General features: G+C 39.9%; 1 protein-coding gene across 1 annotated transcript in view; it reads left to right on the top strand.

Moving 5' to 3' along the window:
- LOC133645908 (ALK tyrosine kinase receptor-like) overlaps window positions 1–19,974 on the top strand; it is a 607,090-nt gene that overhangs the window by 491,743 nt on the left and 95,373 nt on the right. The window contains exon 4 of the mRNA XM_062040838.1: window positions 2,541–2,690. Coding sequence (XP_061896822.1) covers window positions 2,541–2,690 — 150 coding nt within the window. The remainder of the gene's footprint in view (window positions 1–2,540; window positions 2,691–19,974) is intronic.

Raw genomic sequence — 19,974 nt, 5'->3', positions numbered from 1 at the left:
TAGAACCTGATTTTTGAGTCTGTCTGTAAGATGTTCGATTCTACAGGCGTTCCCAGATTGCAAATGAAACCATGACCCCCCTCTCCAAAAGTATCATATTTAATATTTTGGAAAATGTACACTATTTTTAAATATATATATATATATATATATATATATATATATATATATATATATATATCTTGAAGTCATCTATAGTGTTCACCACTATTCCAGACAAGGTCAAAAACTTAATTAACATTATATAGATTCACTTGGTCACAGCATTAGGTATACCTGCACACTCTCTGATTTATGCAGAGAGTAAGAAGCTGCCCTTAATGTCACTGCATGTCGATGTTATTATGCGCATGCCAAGATTAGATGAAAATAATACTTTATCCTACCAAGGAGGCCCTGCCCATCTGGCTGAGGGCTTGAGTTGATGTCTGAATAAAGTGCTTCCACCTCGCGATGACGTCAAAACGTAGCCAAACTGCAAAACCCTGCAAACAGAGGCATTCAAAACTGCATGCAAGCTCGCAACAAAATGCATGAACTTCATGATTTGATACTTGATCATTGTTTAACATGAGTATCCAACTTTGTAACAACATTTATAAGTCAGTAAATCTAAATTCATCATACAGTAGGTCCCTTTTAAGCATTGTTGACAAAGGTTCTATATGTTTGAGGTTGGACTTTGTTAACCTTTATTATCTATTTAAAACCAGCTGTCATCATTGTCTCATAAACCCACAATTGTGTCCATGTTCAGCCATCTACCTGTTAATTTGGAGGCAGTCAGCCCTTTTTAATTTTTTAATATTGTTTTAGCATTGCACCAGTACCCCTCGTCCCCGACAGGGACAAGCGGTAGAACATGGATGGATGGATGCACCAGTACCATTCACTGGCAGAAAAACCAATCCATTTAAAAAATCCAACTGTTGCACCAAAGCAGGGACATACTGAATATTGTTGGATCCATTTATTGTTGTTATATTGTAATCACAGTAGTTCAGGATTACTTTGAATTGACTTATGGAGTTGGTCTAAAATTAAAATGGCCGGTCGATCAGCTCGGGCGACATAACAAGAAACATCGATCAATTCCTCCTCCATTTGATGAACGAGTACGAAGTCAGTGTCATGGAAGGCTCATTAAGAAATCAAAGTCTTGGTATTAAAGCCTGCATGCTACTCTTAATGGTTTCGCCTGTGCTTTAAACATCATTCATTTTCTTATTATGAATTTAAATTTAATTATTACTTATAGTTGAGCATAATAAATGGAATCATTTAAAGGCTGTTCTTTCAACCATCCAATACCAAGTAAATGCTCGCTGAGTTTATTGACCATTTGTACAGCCCTCACTCTTTTCTGCATTAATTTGCAAAAAATAAATAAAAAATTGCCACACTGATAAGCATCACTGCAACCAATGATTCAGTTGCCATTAATTATCATCTAACAAAGCCAATTAAAAATATAATTGAAACATGATTTATTTATTTAATTGGGGAATATTTTATTTAATTTCCCAATAATAATTATACTAAAAAGGCAAAGCTCTCAATTTACCCGTCGATCTACGTTCCCATCCTCACCAATGGTCATGAGCTTTGGGTTATGACCGAAAGGACAAGATCACGGGTACAAGCGGCCGAAATGAGTTTCCTCCGCCGGGTGGCGGGGGCTCTCCCTTAGAGATAGGGTGAGAAGCTCTGCCATCCGGGGGGGATCTCAAAGTAAAGCCGCTGCTCCTCCACATCGAGAGGAGCCAGATGAGGTGGTTCGGGCATCTGGTCAGGATGCCACCCGAACGCCTCCCTAGGGAGGTGTTTAGGGCACGTCCGACCGGTAAGAGGCCACGGGGAAGACCCAGGACATGTTGGGAAGACTACGCCTCGGGATCCCCCGGGAAGAGCTGGACAAAGTGGCTGGGGAGAGGGAAGTCTGGGCTTCCCTGCTTAGGCTGCTGCCCCCGCGACCCGACCTCGGATAAGCGGAAGAAGATGGATGGTTGGATGGATGGATGTGTTTAGTCTACTAGAAAAAAAAAGATATGTACCGTCCGAAAATCAAAATGACAGGTTTCTAAATTAATGGGCATAACACTTTCTATATGTGCATAATTAATGTGTTTAACAGCTTGGTGCCCTTTCTGTCAGATTACATTTTCCCTGTAGCCATGTTCTTAATATGACAGTCATTAGTGGGATCACCAACTTTGGATACAGTGCTGATACAATGTTAGTGTAGATACCTAAAAACACAAAGTATTTTTTTAATGCATAGTATAAATATGACAAAGTTACGACAATACATCATACATGAGCGGTAAGTGGATATGCGGTGTTAAGTTTTTATTTACTCCCAGCCTATTATTTGGTTGTTTATTACTCTTAATATATGCAACGGACAATGATCACGTTGATTCTTTGCAATTATTAAATCGATAATAATTCTGTTTTGCGCTATATGATTTTAGTTTGTATATCAATGTGAACGGTTGTGCTTACTGCCTTTATTTAATAATTGCGTCTCTCTTCACTAGGTCCGCCATGTGACAGAAGCAGCTCATGTGACCAGAACCTTGATCGTGTCCCAGAGTTTACATGGAGCATAGTGGCTACAGGGGACACACTGGAGGAACGCGACATAAAGACGGAAAAGAAGGCAGAAAGTCCCCAAGGGTGGGAGGAAGGTAAGAGCGAAGGTATCACATTCCCCCATTGTCGAGATTTTTTTTATATATATAAATTGGTACACTATTTACTAGGGCTGTCTTCGACAAAAGGATCGAATCTGATTCGTTAGATATGGCCAAAACAAGAGCGCAGCTGCTGGGGATCCCTACAAATACACATATATACTTTGCAACTTTCATACCTCATAAAGGATAGTTTTATGAGTTCAGTTTTAGCGGGGCACCTAAAAGACAATAACACTTCTCTAAAGCAGTTTCTTAACAACAGGACAAGTGCCTTACAATGCCCCTAATTACCGAATATGATTAAAATCAAGAGTAAGAATAATAATTGCGAGTTAATATTTGAGGGTGCCCCGACATTGAGTATTTGACTATTCTGAGAAACCTCTTCTATTTTCACTTGAATTGAGTATAAAGGGGCGACGATTCACAACTTTTAGCACCTGAACTTTTTTAAGGTGTCACACTTATTTGTTCGAACACTCGATAAAAGCAGGATAATGCTTCCTAAAAATATATTTTCATGTATTGTTCCCTACTAAAGACCTGAGTCAGTTGTTCTGAGAAACCCAGACCTTTCACACTTTCCACATTCTCAAGCTCCATTTGTTTTCATACTTTGGAGGATGAAAAAACAGTTTCTGCCATTTAATCTACTGACAGTGATGGTGAAACGAGGACAAAAAAGTCAGTTTCATTATCCTATTTTGTGTATCATGATTAGGGCTGTATATCGTTACTATATTATATATTACGATACCAATATTGACTTTCCTTATCGATACCAGCTATTTGTAATTGGTGTCAATAAAGATGTGAAAACATGCATTTTTATTAACCATATTATTTATATTATTATTGCTTCCCTATTTGTAATTATTTCAAGCAGATTATCAGATCCTAGGGATGGGCGATTATGACCAAAACTAAAAAATCAACCAATCTCGATTAATATTACAATTTTTACATTGTTTTTAACTTGTCAGTTTGAAATAATCTGTTGTGTACGGGGGGAGGAGGGGTAGAAGGCACAGACAACAAGGGCGTAGTATACCTCTATGATTTATATATATTTATATATATATATATATATATATATATATATATATATATATATATATATATTTATATATATATATATACATATATATATATATATATATATATATATATATATATATATATATATATATATATATATATATATATATATATAATAACAAAAACAATAATATAATTAACCAAGGGAAAATGGAGTGTGACGAATCCAAAGTGTGTGTGTGTGAGACTATGTGTGGAGATTAGCTGTTGAGTGTTGCCGTAATGTTGAGCGAGAGGCAAGTTCAAAAGGGGGCAGGGCAGGCTCATAGATCCGTGAGACAAGCAGGAAGTCGGGGGGCTATAGCGGGGCGTAGGAGGTCCATGTCCAAGCGGGAGGTTGAGATCCAAGAGGCAGTCGGGATGCAGAGGAACAAGGAATGACGAGACACACACCTCGTCAACGCGGGGACAGAGGTCTGCAGTTGGAGCGACAAGGAGGACACGAGACAATCAATAACACGGGGAAGAAAACACAGTGAGCAAAGAGTGCGCATAGAGCTAGACGTGGCTTACTGTACGGGAACAGATGATTACGTTCTGGCGCCGGATAGCAGGTTGAGCAGGCTTATGAAGGCAGCACCTCTCATTAGCTCCAGGTGCCGTTGAGTGCTGATGGAAAGCAGCTGCTGGAGTGACGCGTGCAGGAGATGAGCGCGGGTGAGCGTGTCCCGAGGCGCGCTCCGCGTGACTCCTTGAGGAGGGCGCTGCGGCATGCGCTTGTGCCGTGACATAATCTCTACTAAAAAACTAATAAACTCGAATTTAGTTCAACATTTTAAGTAAATAACAAAAGGAAACTAAATAGGAAAAAGCACAATAACGTAAAAATTGACCAATAAATTGGAGTTTACATGCTCTCAGGTAAAAGAAGGCACACACAAAGATGCATCAGTTATTATTTCAACACTGGTGCTCCAACTATAGTATTAGAAGCTGTCAAGTTATCAATAAGTTACCTATAAAACTTGTTGGTTACGTCCACAACTTCCTAGCATTAGCAGTAGTAGCATGGTGTCATTCACACATCTTTTGGACGACAAGTAGTCATTATTTTGCAAGAGGAACATATCACCCGACACTTCATTTGGGAACTGTTGGGCTCTGTATTTTGGAGTTAGTTTCGTAGTTTGAAGTGGCCGCGTGTCTCTGAGGCAGGCACAGAGATGGCCCGAGAAGGGTGCACGGCTGCCAGATAGAGTCCTGATCCCTCGAACAGGGGGGCACGCTTGGGCGCCATTGAAGCCAGAATCGCCACTGATGTGGTATATGCGCAGGAGGGGTCATGTGATTTTAGGAAGCTGTGTTACTAAATAAAACTACTGTATGTCAAGTGGAACCACACTAAATATATTCTGGGACTTGCTGTCCTTCTTTATGTTCGGATTAAATGTTTTTCATAGAAAATATGCACCAATGGCAAAGTGACATAAAATGTAGTGTTGCAAACACATCTGCATTTTTAACTTTCTATAAAGATAAGCTAACCATTGTTAAAAAAAAACACAAAAACAATACTTTGACTTTGGCATCATGTAACAACGTACAGTTCATGATCATGATCACAAGTTTCCTAAAATTTGTAATTAGATACTATTACTGAACCACTAAATGGGAGTTTAACATCAGAGTAGGGGTCTTTAACAGTTGGTTCATCACCTGATTTTAAGTAGCTCCGCAAAGAGTTTAGTAATATTTGTTCCAGATATGAGTATTTTTATATCTCTTTAATTCACACATTATGCCTCTTCTAGATGAAAAATTACCACAAAATAGTATAAAGACAATGACTGCAGTTTTTGAGTAGAGATCTTCTTTGTAAACTAGTATATGCAATTTTGGAGAAATGCATGAATGCTGTATATGCGCAAGCGGCGGAAAAGCGAGAGCTGCGAAAACGCTGAACTGAAATACTAACGGTAGCATGTTAACAGTTAGCATGTGTCAAGTACCAAGTTGTATTACTCTGAGATGTTTGGCTGAAGAAGTTAGTATGCTAACATTTAACATATGTGAGGTACCAAGTTATATGCCTCTAGGATAAATGGTTGTAAAATTTGCCAAAAAAAGTTAGCATGCTAATGTTAGCATGCTAATTTTATCATGTTAACATTTAACATGTGTTACTCCAAGAGGGAAAAGCGGTAGAAAATGGAAGACTTGGATAGGTACCAAGTGATTTGACTCTGAGGTGTATGGCTGCGAAATTATTACAAAAAGTATAATATTTGCAGAATAAGTTAGCATGCTAACGTTAGCATGTTAGCAGGGGTAAGAAACATTTTGACTTCGTAACCGTTAAAATCGGTTCAGAAATGTGGGATGTGTAGAAGTTTGTATATTGCCGATTCATTTTCAATGGGGAAAATTCCTGGTAATTCTGAGAAATCCAGGAATTGTGGGAACCAAAAATTATGTCGGCTTGAATGTCCAGGATGAATGGGGTTTGAAGATGGTGGAACGGTTCGAATTGGGTGAGAAGTATGGGAGTTGTGCAAGTTTCAAAAGTAGCCCTTTCATTTTCAGTAGGAAAAATGTCCCGGAGAACCTTGAATTCCTGGTAATTTGAGACATTTGGTAGGATTAAAAAAAATGGTAGCCATCAATTCCCAGCTGAGCCAAACGTTTTGAGACTCAAACAGTTCTGATCCGTTGAAAACTGTGGAAAAAGAAGGCGGACAAGGTTTGAGTGAATAGCGGAATCAGGATAACGTGTGAAGAATAAATTCCTTTTGGCATTCACACAATAAAGTAATAAAGAAATTTAATTTACGTAAAACACAAACAAAACACATCTTCCCTATCTGTTACAGTGATTAAAAGTTGGAGTCTCCTACTTTAAAATATGGTACTATAAATGCAAATATTTTGGGATCTGTATTAAAATGGATGAACAACTGAACTGAATTCAATCTACTTGCTGTAATAGTAAAACAACTAAACATTGTAGCTACCAGTATTATATTGATAATAAAATCATAAACTCATGTGATTTTATCCATTTGTGTGCTATGATTATTTACCAAATTTCTTGTTTTTTTTCAACAGTATGGAATGAATGATTTAACGGTGACCATCACAATATTAGATACATTTAGTATAGCATGTCCCTTTCCATGGGATTAACCTATTTTTTTGAGCTAATTAAAAGTCCCATGACTTGAAAAAAAATATATATTCAATTTAACTGTGCATTACAGAACATTCAAATAATATAAAGTAATTGCATGAAAAACGGTAACGGAATTGGTTACATTTGCAGCAGGTTGCCAGCAGGCTGCTGGTATTTTGACGAGGGGAAGTTAATTTTTGGCCTACATCCTGAAATATGTCAGTTTGTTTATTCGCAACTTCTACCTTCCGTTCGCTTGCTGGCTGGTATGGCTAGTCTGACTACCTGTGAGTGCTTTGGGATGATGGAGGTGCACGCAGCAGCACATTCTGCTTGTTGGGAGCAGTAACTGTAGCTTGACAAAAGTCAGAGTCTCCAAACACGAGTACCGTATTTTCCGGACTATAACGCGCACTAAAAATCATTTTGTTTTCTCAAAACTCGACAGTGCGCCTTATAACCTAATGTACGGAATAATTCTGGTTTTGCTTACCGACCTCGAAGCAAATTTATTTGGTACATGGTGTAATGATAAGTGTGACCAGTAGATGGCAGTCAAACATAAAAGATACGTGTAAGCTGCACTATGGTGGCAATAAGACTCAAGAAAACAACACCAACATTGTATATGTTCTATTGAAAATATAGAACATTACACACGGCGCTCAAATCTATCAAAATGATTTAGTTCGACTTTGGTAAGCTATGACGCTGCACCGCTTGATGTGCATCAACATATGAGTATTATTATGGTGTGTGTATAAGGTAAGACATATTATCTGGTGTTTTGTTTCGCAATATTATGCAAAAGCAACTTTTCTTACCTTCTAGTACCTACTGATCTGTATTTGGGATCTGAATAAATCCTAAAAAAGTGCGCGCATCCACCTTTGTAGTACGTGTCGACACCGTAGTTGATAAGCTTCTTCTTTTTCTCTATCTTCTTGTTATGGGACATTCATCCTCCGCTGTTGCCATTTCTAATATAAAGTAATGTAAAGTTCTTACTTATATATGTCAGTAAACTCGCCATGAAAGCGCTAAAACATACCGGTGTAGTGAGTTTACATTATTCACCCAAGGGACTTTAGTTATTAGAGAGTTCCGGTCGGACGGTTTTACACGGGACACATTTCCGGTGTTGTTGTTTCCGGATGAGGAGATGCTGCTCCATAATTGATTTAAGTAAAGTCTGAATGTCATTAAAACAGTTAGCTGCATCTTTTGACACTTCTTCCACTCCCGTCCTTGCACGCTACACCGCTACAACAAAGATGACGGGGAGAAGACGCTGCCAAAGGTGAGCCACGTAAATAACCGCTCACAAAACGGCGCATTAGGAAGCGACTGTCAGAAAGCGGCTTGAAGATGATCTGTAGAACATAATCTATGCAACATTTTGACCAAAGAAACACCATTACATGTTATGTAGACCACAAGGAAGTGTTTTACATTTAGAAAAAATATATATAATCTGACTCCTTTAATGCACCCTATAATCCGATGCACCTTATATGTGAAAAAAGATAAAAATAGACCATTTATCGGCAGTAGGCCTTATAATCCGATGCGCCCTATGGTCGGGAAAATACGGTATTGTCTCAAATAACACCAGAAAAAGATGCTAGATTTGTCGTTAGTTAGTAAATGCTAATTGTTTTTAACAAAGAAAACGTCACTAAGAGGATTGGGAAAGTCTCCAGATCAACGCAGAACAACGGAATGAAACTTAAAAAAATGCTGGGTGCTGGTTTAGATTTAAAGATTGCTTATTCTCTCATTTCTCTGTCAGTCAAAAAGGGATTCATTTGAGACAGATCATCCAATCATCATGCAGACGCCTCGTGTCCAGGCAAGCCCACTGCCCCATAGACCCTCAGAGCTGAGTGTTTATCCAATGACAGTCCAGTTTCGCTGCAGTGGAACAATCCACTCTATGCTTCTCCATAGGCTTCTTTGGATAATGAGCGTCAACACTGTTCAATGCACTGTGACGCCACGGAAATGAATGAGAAGAAGGTTGCGTCAGTGATCTGTGACTGGTTAGCAGTGATAATCAAAGGTCAGTAGTGTGATTGGTGTAAAGGCACCTTAGGCATGACTTGCTGTATTGAGATCCGTATAAATCCTGAAAATGTAAATACAAACCGCGGCGGCATTGCTGAGATATTTAGAAAACAATCTAGCCTTCCTTCATTCTTCCTCCAAACGAGCCGTTTGGAATTTGCTCTATCCTCCGATGTTGTCTGCCTTGTGACGTCAACGGATATCTCCATATATGGTAGAAATTTACCCAAAGACCTTTGCAAGGCAAGGCAAGGCAAGGCAACTTTATTTGTATAGCGCTTTTCATACACAAGGCAGACTCAAAGTGCTTCACAGACAACAAAGTGAAATGAAAGAAAATAAAAGCAAAATTAAAATGCAGACAATAAAATAAAAACAGTGCAGACGTTAAAAGTTAAAAGATTAAAAGATTTAGCTGAAAGCTAAGGTGAACATAAAAGTCTTCAGTCTAGTTTTAAAAGTAGTGAGAGTTGGGGAGAGTCTGACATCTTCAGGAAGTTTATTCCAGCTATGTGTTGCATAGTGACTGAATGATGATCTCCCTTGATTTGAGTTTACTCTTGGAACCGCTAACAGATTGGTCTCAGAAGATCTTAGTGATCTAGAGGGTGTATATAGTGGGAGCATATCAGTGATATACTTGGGCCCTAGACCATGTAGTGATTTATATGTGAGCAGGAGGATTTTGAAATCTATTCTCTGATGTACAGGGAGCCAATGTAAGGATTTAAGAATTGGTGTAATGTGCTCACATTTTTTGGTCTTTGTTAGAACTCTAGCAGCAGCGTTCTGAACAAGCTGTAGCTGCCTGACAGTTTTTTTGGGAAGACCTGCAAGGAGACCATTACAATAGTCTAGCCTACTGGTAATAAAGGCATGTACAAGTTTTTCTAAGTCTTGAGCTGACATGAGCCCTCTAAGTCTTTTTACATTTTTGAGGTGATAGTAGGCCGATTTTGTTACTGATTTGATGTGACTGTCGAAATGTAAATCAGAATCTAAAATAACCCCAAGATTTCTGGCTTTATTTGAGGTTTTCAGGGACAGTGATTGAAGGTGTTGGATGACTTTAAACCTTTCTTTTTTAGCACCAAAAACAATTATCTCAGTTTTATCTTCATTTAGTTGTAGGAAATTTTGGCACATCCAGTGTTTGACTTGCTCAATGCACTGGCACAGAAGATCTATGGGGCGATAGTCATTTGGTGATAGCGCTACATAGATTTGGGTGTCATCGGCATAGCAATGATGATCAATGTTATTATTTTGCATGATTTGTCCTAGTGGGAGCATATAGATGTTAAATAAAGTCGGACCCAAGATTGAACCTTGGGGGACTCCACACGTTACGTTGGTTGGTTCTGATACAAAGTCACCAATGGAAACAAAATAGTTCCTATCTTGTAGATATGACTTGAACCAGCTTAAAACTGTGCCTGAGATCCCCACCCAGTTTTCCAACCTGTCCAAAAGTATTGAGTGGTCGACAGTGTCAAATGCAGCACTGAGGTCCAAAAGCATTAATACTGAAGTTTTGCCAGAGTCTGTGTTTAGACGGATGTCATTTATAACTTTAAGAAGGGCCGTCTCTGTGCTATGAAGAGGTCGAAATCCTGACTGGAAGTTGTTGTGGCAGCCAGTAGAAGCCAAGAAGTGATTTAGTTGTTGGAGGACAACTTTCTCAATTATTTTACTTATGAATGGTAGATTTGAAATTGGTCTGTAGTTGTTGATAACAGAGGCATCTAGGCTCTGCTTTTTTAGAAGAGGTTTAATGACTGCAGTTTTGAAAGCCTTCGGGAAATTGCCCGATTTAATAGAATTATTAACTATTTGCAAGATGTCTGTTGATAGGCAGTCAAAAACATTCTTAAAGAAGTTGGTAGGTAAAACATCAAGGCAGCAGGTGGATGACTTTAGAGCTGTCACCGTTTCCACTAGAGTTTTAGAGTCTATGGCATTAAAGCTTGCCATCATTGCTGTGTTACTTTTGCCTAAATGGGGTGGTGACCCAACTTTTTTACTTGAGATATTGATGGTGCGTCTGATGCCTTCAATTTTATCAGTATAAAAGAATGCAAAGTCATTGCATTTCTGCGTGGAATGGAGTTCGGCTGGTATTTGTGTTGGGGGTTTAGTCAGTCTGTCAACGATTGTGAATAGGGTTTTGGCCTTATTTGTGTTGCTGTTTATGATATTGGAGAAGAATGTTTCTCTAGCACTTTTTAAGACTAAATTGTAGGCCTGGAGGCTCTCTTTATAGATGTCATGGTGAATATGAAGTTTTGTATTCCGCCAGATTCGTTCAGCCTTCCTGCACTCTCTTCTCTGGGCTGTTACAGCAGCAGATTTTCTCCAGGGTGCCTTTTGCTTGCCAGAAATCGTTTTAACTGTAACAGGTGCAATGATATCTATGATATTCACAATTTTGGAATTAAAGTTGCTTACAAGATCATCAGCATGACATGGGTTTAGAGGTGGTAGTGAGGAGATGGCGTTTTTAAAGAGGACATTAGCATGTTCATTTATGTACCGCTTTTTGACATTCTTTGATTCTGTTTGTGTGTCCGGGATTACAGAAATATTAAAGAAAACACAGAAATGATCAGACAATGAAGGATCAATCACAAGAACATCAGAAACATTGAGACCTTTTGTGATAATCAGGTCCAGGGTGTGTCCCTTATAATGTGTAGCCTCTTTCACATGTTGAGACAGTTCAAATGTGTCTAAAATAGTAAAAAGTTCTTTTGCGCCCTTGTCATTTAAATCGTCAATATGAAAATTAAAATCACCAGTTATAACCAGGCAGTCAAAGTCAGTGGAGATGCTAGACAATAGTTCAGTAAAATCATCAAAAAAATTTGCAGAATATTTAGGTGGCCTGTAGATAATTAACAAGAGAATTTTGGGAGAGCATTTCAACACAGCACACAGGTATTCAAATGATGTAAACTCACCGAGTGACATCTGTTTCCCCTGAAACATGTTTTTAAATATAGCAGCAACCCCTCCACCTCTTTTCCCCGATCTACATATATCAATGAAGTTATAGTTGGGGGGTGCTGTCTCGATCAGAATGCTTGCACTGTTATTTTGTTCCAGCCATGTTTCAGTTAAAAACATAAAGTCAAGTTTAGAAGTGCTAATAAAATCATTGACTAAAAATGATTTGCTATTCAGAGACCTGACATTGAGCAGACCCATCCTGATGGTGTTATTGACAGGCTTCGATGTTGGCTTTGATTTGGAGATAATAGGAATGAGATTGTTTAGGTTAGCAGGGTGGCTAAGTTTCCCAATGTTTACTCTCTTGGTAGTCACAACAGGGATGTAGAAGGTGCCATGATTTGATGTAGGCAACCTTGGGCCCAGCTGATAATGTGGTCTACTGCTGAACCCTTTTCTGTATCAGAAATATTCAGGACTGCTGTCAGGGCGAGGCGGGGTTTGCCGTAAGGGGGAGGGGGAGTGAGCAGCGTCAGAGCTGGGACGAACTACTGAAGGTGGACGTTGAGGGCGTGTAAGGGGTTGGCGTGAGAAAGGTGAAGTATGGCTGGGGGGTTGTGGAGCACGCCTTCGTGGAGGGGGTGGTGGAGGTGAGCGATGATCTAGGGGGGTAAAAATCTGAGTAGGGTGGGGCGTGAGTGGGGGTAGCTCCCGGAACTCCAAGGGGGAGAAGGGGGGAGAAAGGTCTACTTGAGGGAGGGAGAAAGATGGAGACGTGGATGGCTTGGGGGATGTGGGGGAGGGATCTTCACATGCATTCAGAATGGAGGGAGGGGCGGTAGAGGAGGATAGACACCTCTCCTCTTTGCTTTGGTGTATCTCATGGTCGACGTTCTCCTTTTGCAGTGGCGGTCCTCATTCGACGTTCCTGATAGGCTGTGTTGTGTCTTCCTTCCTCGGTGGCTCCTCTTGTCTCTTGTCCTTGGCAGTGATGATAGATGCAAGATGCAGGAAGTGAAACATGTTGTTCATGAATAGCTTTACTCCCATCTTATTCAGGCAAAGTCCGTCTGCCTTAAAAAGATGCCTGCGGTCCCAGAAAAAGCTAAAATTGTCAATAAAATGCATTGAACGAGCAAGAAGTGCACTTGATAGCCACTCATTCAGCGAGTAAAGTCTACTGAATCTCTCAGCTCCTCTCCTGATTGGGGGTAGAGGACCACTGATAAAAACGTCAGCATTCACAGCGCTGACTGTTTCAAAGAGTTTATTGAAGTGCTCTTTCAGCTCTCTTGATTGTTGTTTTACAATGTCATTAAAACCAATGTGCAAGTCTGCTATTGTGGTCCGACGCTGCGGCCACTAAGCAACTTATTTTTGTTTATCCTCTTGTTGTGAGACATACTGGCTCGTACATGCACATGCATCCTCCGCCTTTGCCTTCTCTAACAAAAAGTAGCATATAGTTTGAACTAGGGTTGTACGGTATACTATATTAGTATAGTACCGCGATACTAATGAATCATATACGGTACTATACCGCCTCTAAATATTACCGGTTAGCTACTTCTAAATCACTAATCCTCGCCTCCATGTCGACAAATTAAGTAAGTTTCTTACAAGTATCATCCCTGCACGACGAGGAATAGCTAAACATGTTTCACTACACATCGTAGCTCACTGGCGTCATTAGCGGTGACGCCGATCATGAATGTAAACAAACGCCATTGGTGGATCTACACCTAACATCCACTGTAATGATACCAAGTACAGTAGCGTACCTAGTCGATGCTACTATGATTAAGTTGATATTTTTTGGCATCACAACATCTTCTTTCGTTTTTATTAAATGTATATTATGTTTATAAACTCAGGAAATATGTCCCTGGACACATGAGGACTTTCAATCTGACCAATGTATGATCCTGTAACTACTTGGTATCGGATTGATACCTAAATTTGTGGTATCATCCAAAACTAATGTAAAGTATCAAACAACAGAAGAATAAGTGATTATTACATTTTAACAGAAGTGTAGATGGAACATGTTAAAAGAGAAAATATGCAGATATTAACAGTAGATGAACAAGTAGATTAATAATTCATTATTAACTGGGGGGTATAGCTCGGTTGGTAGAGTGGCCGTGCCAGCAACTTGAGGGTTCCAGGTTCGATCCCCGCTTCCGCCATCCTGGTCACTTCCGTTGTGTCCTTGGGCAAGACACTTTACCCACCTGCTCCCAGTGCCACCCACACTGGTTTAAATGTAACTTAGATATTGGGTTTCACGATGTAAAGCGCGTTGAGTCACTAGAGAAAAAGCGCTATATAAATATAATTCACTTCACTTCACTTCACATTTTCTACCACTTGTCCTTAATAACTTTGACAAATTTATAGAATGGAAACTGACACAATATGTTACTGCATACGCAGCTATATTAGGAGACTCTGTTTGCTTACTTACTAATAAAAGACAAAGGGGACGGCGTGGCGAAGTTGGTAGAGGGGCCGTGCCAGCAATCGGAGGGTTGCTGGTTACTGGAGTTCAATCCCCACCTTCTACCATCCTAGTCACGTCCGTTGTGTCCTTGGGCAAGACACTTCACCCTTGCTCCTGATGGCTGCTGGTTAGCGCCTTGCATGGCAGCTCCCGCCATCAGTGTGTGAATGTGTGTGTGAATGGGTGAATGTGGAAATACTGTCAAAGCGCTTTGAGTACCTTGAAGGTAGAAAAGCGCTATACAAATATAACCCATTTATCATTTATCATTTAAGTTGTCTTGTATATTCACTATCTTATTTAAGGACAAACTTGCAATAAGAAACATATGTTTAATGTACCGTAAGATGATTTGTTAAAATAAAGCCAATAATGCAACATTTTGTGGTACCCTTTTTCTTAGAAAAGCACCGAAAAGTATCGAAAAAATGTTGGTACCGGTACCAAAATATTGGTATCGGGACAACACTAGTTTGCACTTATATCTGTCAGTAGACTTCATATGGAAGCACTAAAAAACTACAACAAAGTAAACAGGGAGAAGAAGCCGTCGAAGTGTAGGTACGTAAATAAGACCGCCCACAAAATGGTCTATCCTTTCTATCTATTCAAGCTGTAAGAAAGCAGCTTGAAGACGGTCTGTAAAATATAATCATGCAACAAAAAACCACCATTATATGTTACGTAGACCACAAAGAGGTGTTTTAATTGTATAAAAACAATCATAATATGACCCCTTTAGGACTAATGGTAGTAATCTCTTACGCTTGGTCAATAAACCTTGTAAAAAGCAGCAGTGTCTCTACCGGGACACTACAATACGAACAAATAGCATGCATTGCCTTGTTTTGAAGATCCTGTGCAATTTTCTGTGCTCTTATTTTTCGTGTCACATACGTTACAATTTAAAAATAGCTTCTTATCACATTAGGATATGACTGCAAATTATTTGACCTGCCCTTATCCCTATCTTTCATAAAATATAAATCCAAAAGTGATATACTGGGAGTAAATCTAATTGAAGTAATCATCAGGTTTGTGTCCTGTGCCTCATGGTATTCAGTGTTGTAACCGCAATGTACAAACAATCAAAGCTGATCATGATAAGAGGCAAATACAGTAGTAGAAAAAAATATATATTTGCATAATCATGTTCAAGCCCTCGGTTAACCAAAGTACAGTTGCCGCATTTTGAATAATTGAGCAAGGCAAGCTGCTGTCTCCACACATTTTCACTGGTTCTGGCATGGAAATACAGGATGAATACTTTATGACTGGGATCTCTGGGATTGCGAGTGATATTTTCCCAACTACCAATCTCATCATATGTAAGACAACTTTGAAGCACGCAAACGTAATTTGGAGTAAATTCCTGAATTTGGATCAGTTATTTTAGTTGGTATAATATTGAAAACTAACAAATAGCTATTCTCGCATTCAGATCAAGGTAAGTTTAGTAGTCCCTGTATTGTTTTTTTGTTTTTTCCACTAAGGTGTGATGTTGATAAATAAATGTGGTGTAAATAAGAAAAACAGCAAGCAGAAGTGAGGTTACTCCAATATTGTGGCAGTCAGCAGTATTGAATTTCACTTTCTTCTTTAAAAACTCCAGGAGGTTTCGACTTTGATTAAGTGACCTATTTTTCAGTTTGACGCATGTGTGAAATGAAATGTTAAATGGCTTTATTGCAAACATTATTAGCCCTTATCGTGATATTTATGGCTTCACTGCAATGTGACTGCAGAGTGCTCGCACACACACAACAACATGACGCTCTTCCCAATGGTGAGGAGGTGGTTTGCCATCTCAGTGCTCCGGTTAAAGTAAGGCATGAGAAGAGCATGAGGTAATGCAACTGTTGGTGAGGCAACTGACACGCAGGACAATGTTTATCATGTATATCAAGGACAAACAAAGCACTGTTAATGGATTGTTTAGACAACCATTGGTGTTGTTTTTTCCACTGTAGCAACCTGACATGAGATATACTGTACTGCAGTGTAGCACAGTGCTTCTCAATTGTTTTCTTCTACGCGCCCCCGAGGGAGAAGAAAACTTTTCGCCCCTTACCCCCAGCGACTAAAAATAATATGTGCCTATACAAATTCTTATAAGTACATCTCTGGATAATACAAACGTAATTAGCGGTGTTGTGATTCATCTACTTCATTGATCTATATTCCTAAGATTCAGATACATCGATCTGTGCACTTCAATTGGCTTTCGGGAGGATATATAATGATATAAAATTATTTTAAAAGGTAATTAATCGATTGTATTGATACTAGAAAATAAAACATAGGATTTAAGAACAGCATACTTTATATCAAGTTATTTTTTAGCATTTGTAATGATAAATACCGTATTTTTCGGGCTATAGAGTGGACCAGTACTTAAGACACACCCACCAAATGTTTGAAGAAATAAATATTTGTACATATAAGTTAAAAGTTAAAGTACCCGTCTCTGTGATGACCGGATGAGGTAGAGGGCAGACGTGCGAGAGGAGGGCTCCGGCCAAACTTTTTATTTACTCTTTAAAGTCTAACTACTTTACGGTGTTTTTTCCTGGCTGACGCACCCTTTTTTTGTGCGAGATAGTGTGGTTATTGCGACGTGATGAGCAGCTCGAAGACAAAACCGACAACAGTAATAACTCGAGCAGCGAGCGTCTCGGCTAAGCTAGCTAACATGGTGGCCGCAGCAGCAGCTTCAGGGTCGGAAGACAAGAGAGCCGAATTTGAGGGTCAATCTGACCCAGTCACCAAGAACGACATCGAGGCTCTCCTCAATAAACAGCGCGATAGCTTCAAGGCTGATATGGCTTTTTTGATTCAACAGTCGACTGAGTCCCTGAAGCAGTCAGTCGATTTATTAGGACAACAGGTGATGTCATTTAATAGCCGTCTGACTAGAACCGAAGTTACAGTGGGTGAAAACTTTGAAAAACTCACCGAGATGGAAGCCGCTGTGAAGTCTCTACAGTCCCAAACTACGGTGCTCCTGGAACGAGTGGACGACCTCGAGAACCGGTCCCGCCGCTCTAATTTGAGGATTATCAACATCCCAGAGGGAAGCGAGAAGGAGCAGGATCCGACCAAATTTGCGTCTGACTTGCTAATGGCGATAGCGGGTCCTGATGTTTTCAGCAGCCCACCGGAGATAGAGAGAGCTCACCGCTCCCTCGGTCCCAGACCACTGGATGCTGGACTTTCATCGTTAAATTCCTCCGTTTCCAGGAGAAAGAAAAAGTTCTCAGATGGGCCAGACAACATAAATTGGATTACCGCGGCACCGAGCTGAGAGTTTACCCGGACATCAGCCCTGCTTTGGCCAAGAAACGAGCTGCTTTCAACCCCGTCAAAAATGTGCTCTACCTGAAAGGAATGTAGTTCCGCTTGCTGCACCCCGCCCGTCTCCAGGTATCCTTCAGAAATGAAAACGTGTACTTTGATTCTCCACAAAAAGCCCAGGACTTCTACGACGAGTGCATCGCTCCCACAGGTTAGTGGAAGATGACTTTGTATGGAAGACGTTTCTAGCCAAAAGTACATTGAAAAGGACATTAACGGGTGCGTCAGAAAAACAATGGACATTGTTTATCCAGGCTTGCAGGCAACTAATCATCCTGTTGTGCAACATATTTGAGGTATGGTTATATTTGTTGGTCAATTTCTGCACTGCAACTTTTTTTGCTTATTCCTATTTAAGTGGCACCTACTGTACATTATAGACACATTAGCAGATACAGGAGCCCTATCTGCTCGGTGATATTAGTTCACAGATTAATGTCATACGGAAGTAATAGAGTTTATGGAGTCCCGCTGCTAGTTCTAGTTCTCAGGACAAGCTTAGGAGTGTATATTTGTTCCCTTTTTCTATGGGTTTTTTTTTTTTTTTTTTTGTGTGTTAGGTCCTACACATTTGTTTTTTCTTTTAGTCCTGTCTGTATGTTAATACCACTTCCTTCTACAAGGCATTGTGTCATCTCACCATATTTTTTACAAATGTGATTATGGCTAATACAAACAAAAAAGGGTTATCTTGCTTGAGATTTGTTTTTTGGAACGTTAAAGGGATCAATGGCCCAGTCAAAAGAGGTAGAGTATTTTCCCATTTAAAACACCTTAAAACTGAAATTGCTTTCCTACAAGAGACTTATCTGACCACTAAGGATCACCATAGATTAAAGGCCTCATGGGTTGGACAATATTTTCACTCGAATTTTAGCAGCAAAGCAAGGGGTACAGCTATTTTAAAGGCCTACTGAAACCCACTACTACCGACCACGCAGTCTGATAGTTTATATATCAATGATGAAATCTTAACATTGCAACACATGCCAATACGGCCGGGTTAACTTATAAAGTGCAATTTTAAATTTCCCGGGGAACTTCCAGTTCAAAACGCCTTTGGAGGATGACGTACGCGCGTGACGTAGCCAGTTTAACAGAGGTATGGCTTCCCCATTGAAGCCAATACGAAATAGCTCTGTTTTCATCTCATTATTCCACAGTATTCTGGACATCTGTGTTGGTGAATCTGTTGCAATTTGTTCATTGCATTGTGGAGAAAAGCTGAGCAAGCAAAGAAGAAAGTTGTCGGTGCGAAGCGGAGTATTTTGCGAGGGAAGTCAGCAACACAACACAGTCGGTGTTTCATTGTTTACATTCCCGAAAGATGCAGTCAAGATCGAAGAACTTGGACAACAGAGACTCTTACCAGGAGGACTTTGATTTGGATACACAGACGCAGACGCGATACCGTGAGTACGCTTCCAAACATTTGATCGCTTGCTATAATATGCTCGAGCTAGTAGCTAGGATCTAGGAGCTAGGAGCTAGCATAACAAACACCTTGGTGTTTGTTATGCGGGATTAATTTGTGGCATATTAAGTATAAGCCTGGTTGTGTTGTGGCTAATAGAGTATATATATGTCTTGTGTTTATTTACTGTTGTAGTCATTCCCCGCTGAATATCAGGTCCCACCCGTGCACTTCCAAACATTTGATCGCTTGCCCGTACGTGCGTGTCACGTACGTAACTTTGGTTAAATATATAAGCTTTATGAACCTTTGGTTAGGTGAACGGTCCTTTGGGCTGAGTGAGTGTGTGTGTTGTGCAGGTGTTTGAATTGTATTGGCGGGTTTTATGGACGGGATCCCGTCCATATAACCCGCTCGAGCTATAACTAGCTCGAGCTAGTAGCTAGGAGCTAGCATAACAAACACCTCGGTATTTTTATGCGGGATTAATTTGTGGCATATTAAACATAAGCCTGGTTGTGTTGTGGCTAATAGAGTATATATATGTCTTGTGTTAATTTACTGTTGTAGTCATTCCCAGCTGAATATCAGGTCCCACCCGGCTCTCACAGCATCTTCCCTATCTGAATCGCTTCCACTCCCCACTAGTCCTTCACTTGCACTTTCCTCATCCACAAATCTTTCATCCTCGCTCAAATTAATCGGTCCGAATCTCTCTCACTTCTGGCGGCCATCATTGTAAACAATAGGGAACTTTGCGGATATGTTCAATTGACAACGT

This window comes from Entelurus aequoreus, linkage group LG03 (genome assembly GCF_033978785.1).
Source record: "Entelurus aequoreus isolate RoL-2023_Sb linkage group LG03, RoL_Eaeq_v1.1, whole genome shotgun sequence".
NCBI classification, from domain to species: Eukaryota; Metazoa; Chordata; class Actinopteri; order Syngnathiformes; family Syngnathidae; genus Entelurus; species Entelurus aequoreus.
The sequence above is the reverse complement of the archived record's forward strand: the minus strand, read 5'-3'. Positions and strand labels throughout refer to the sequence as shown.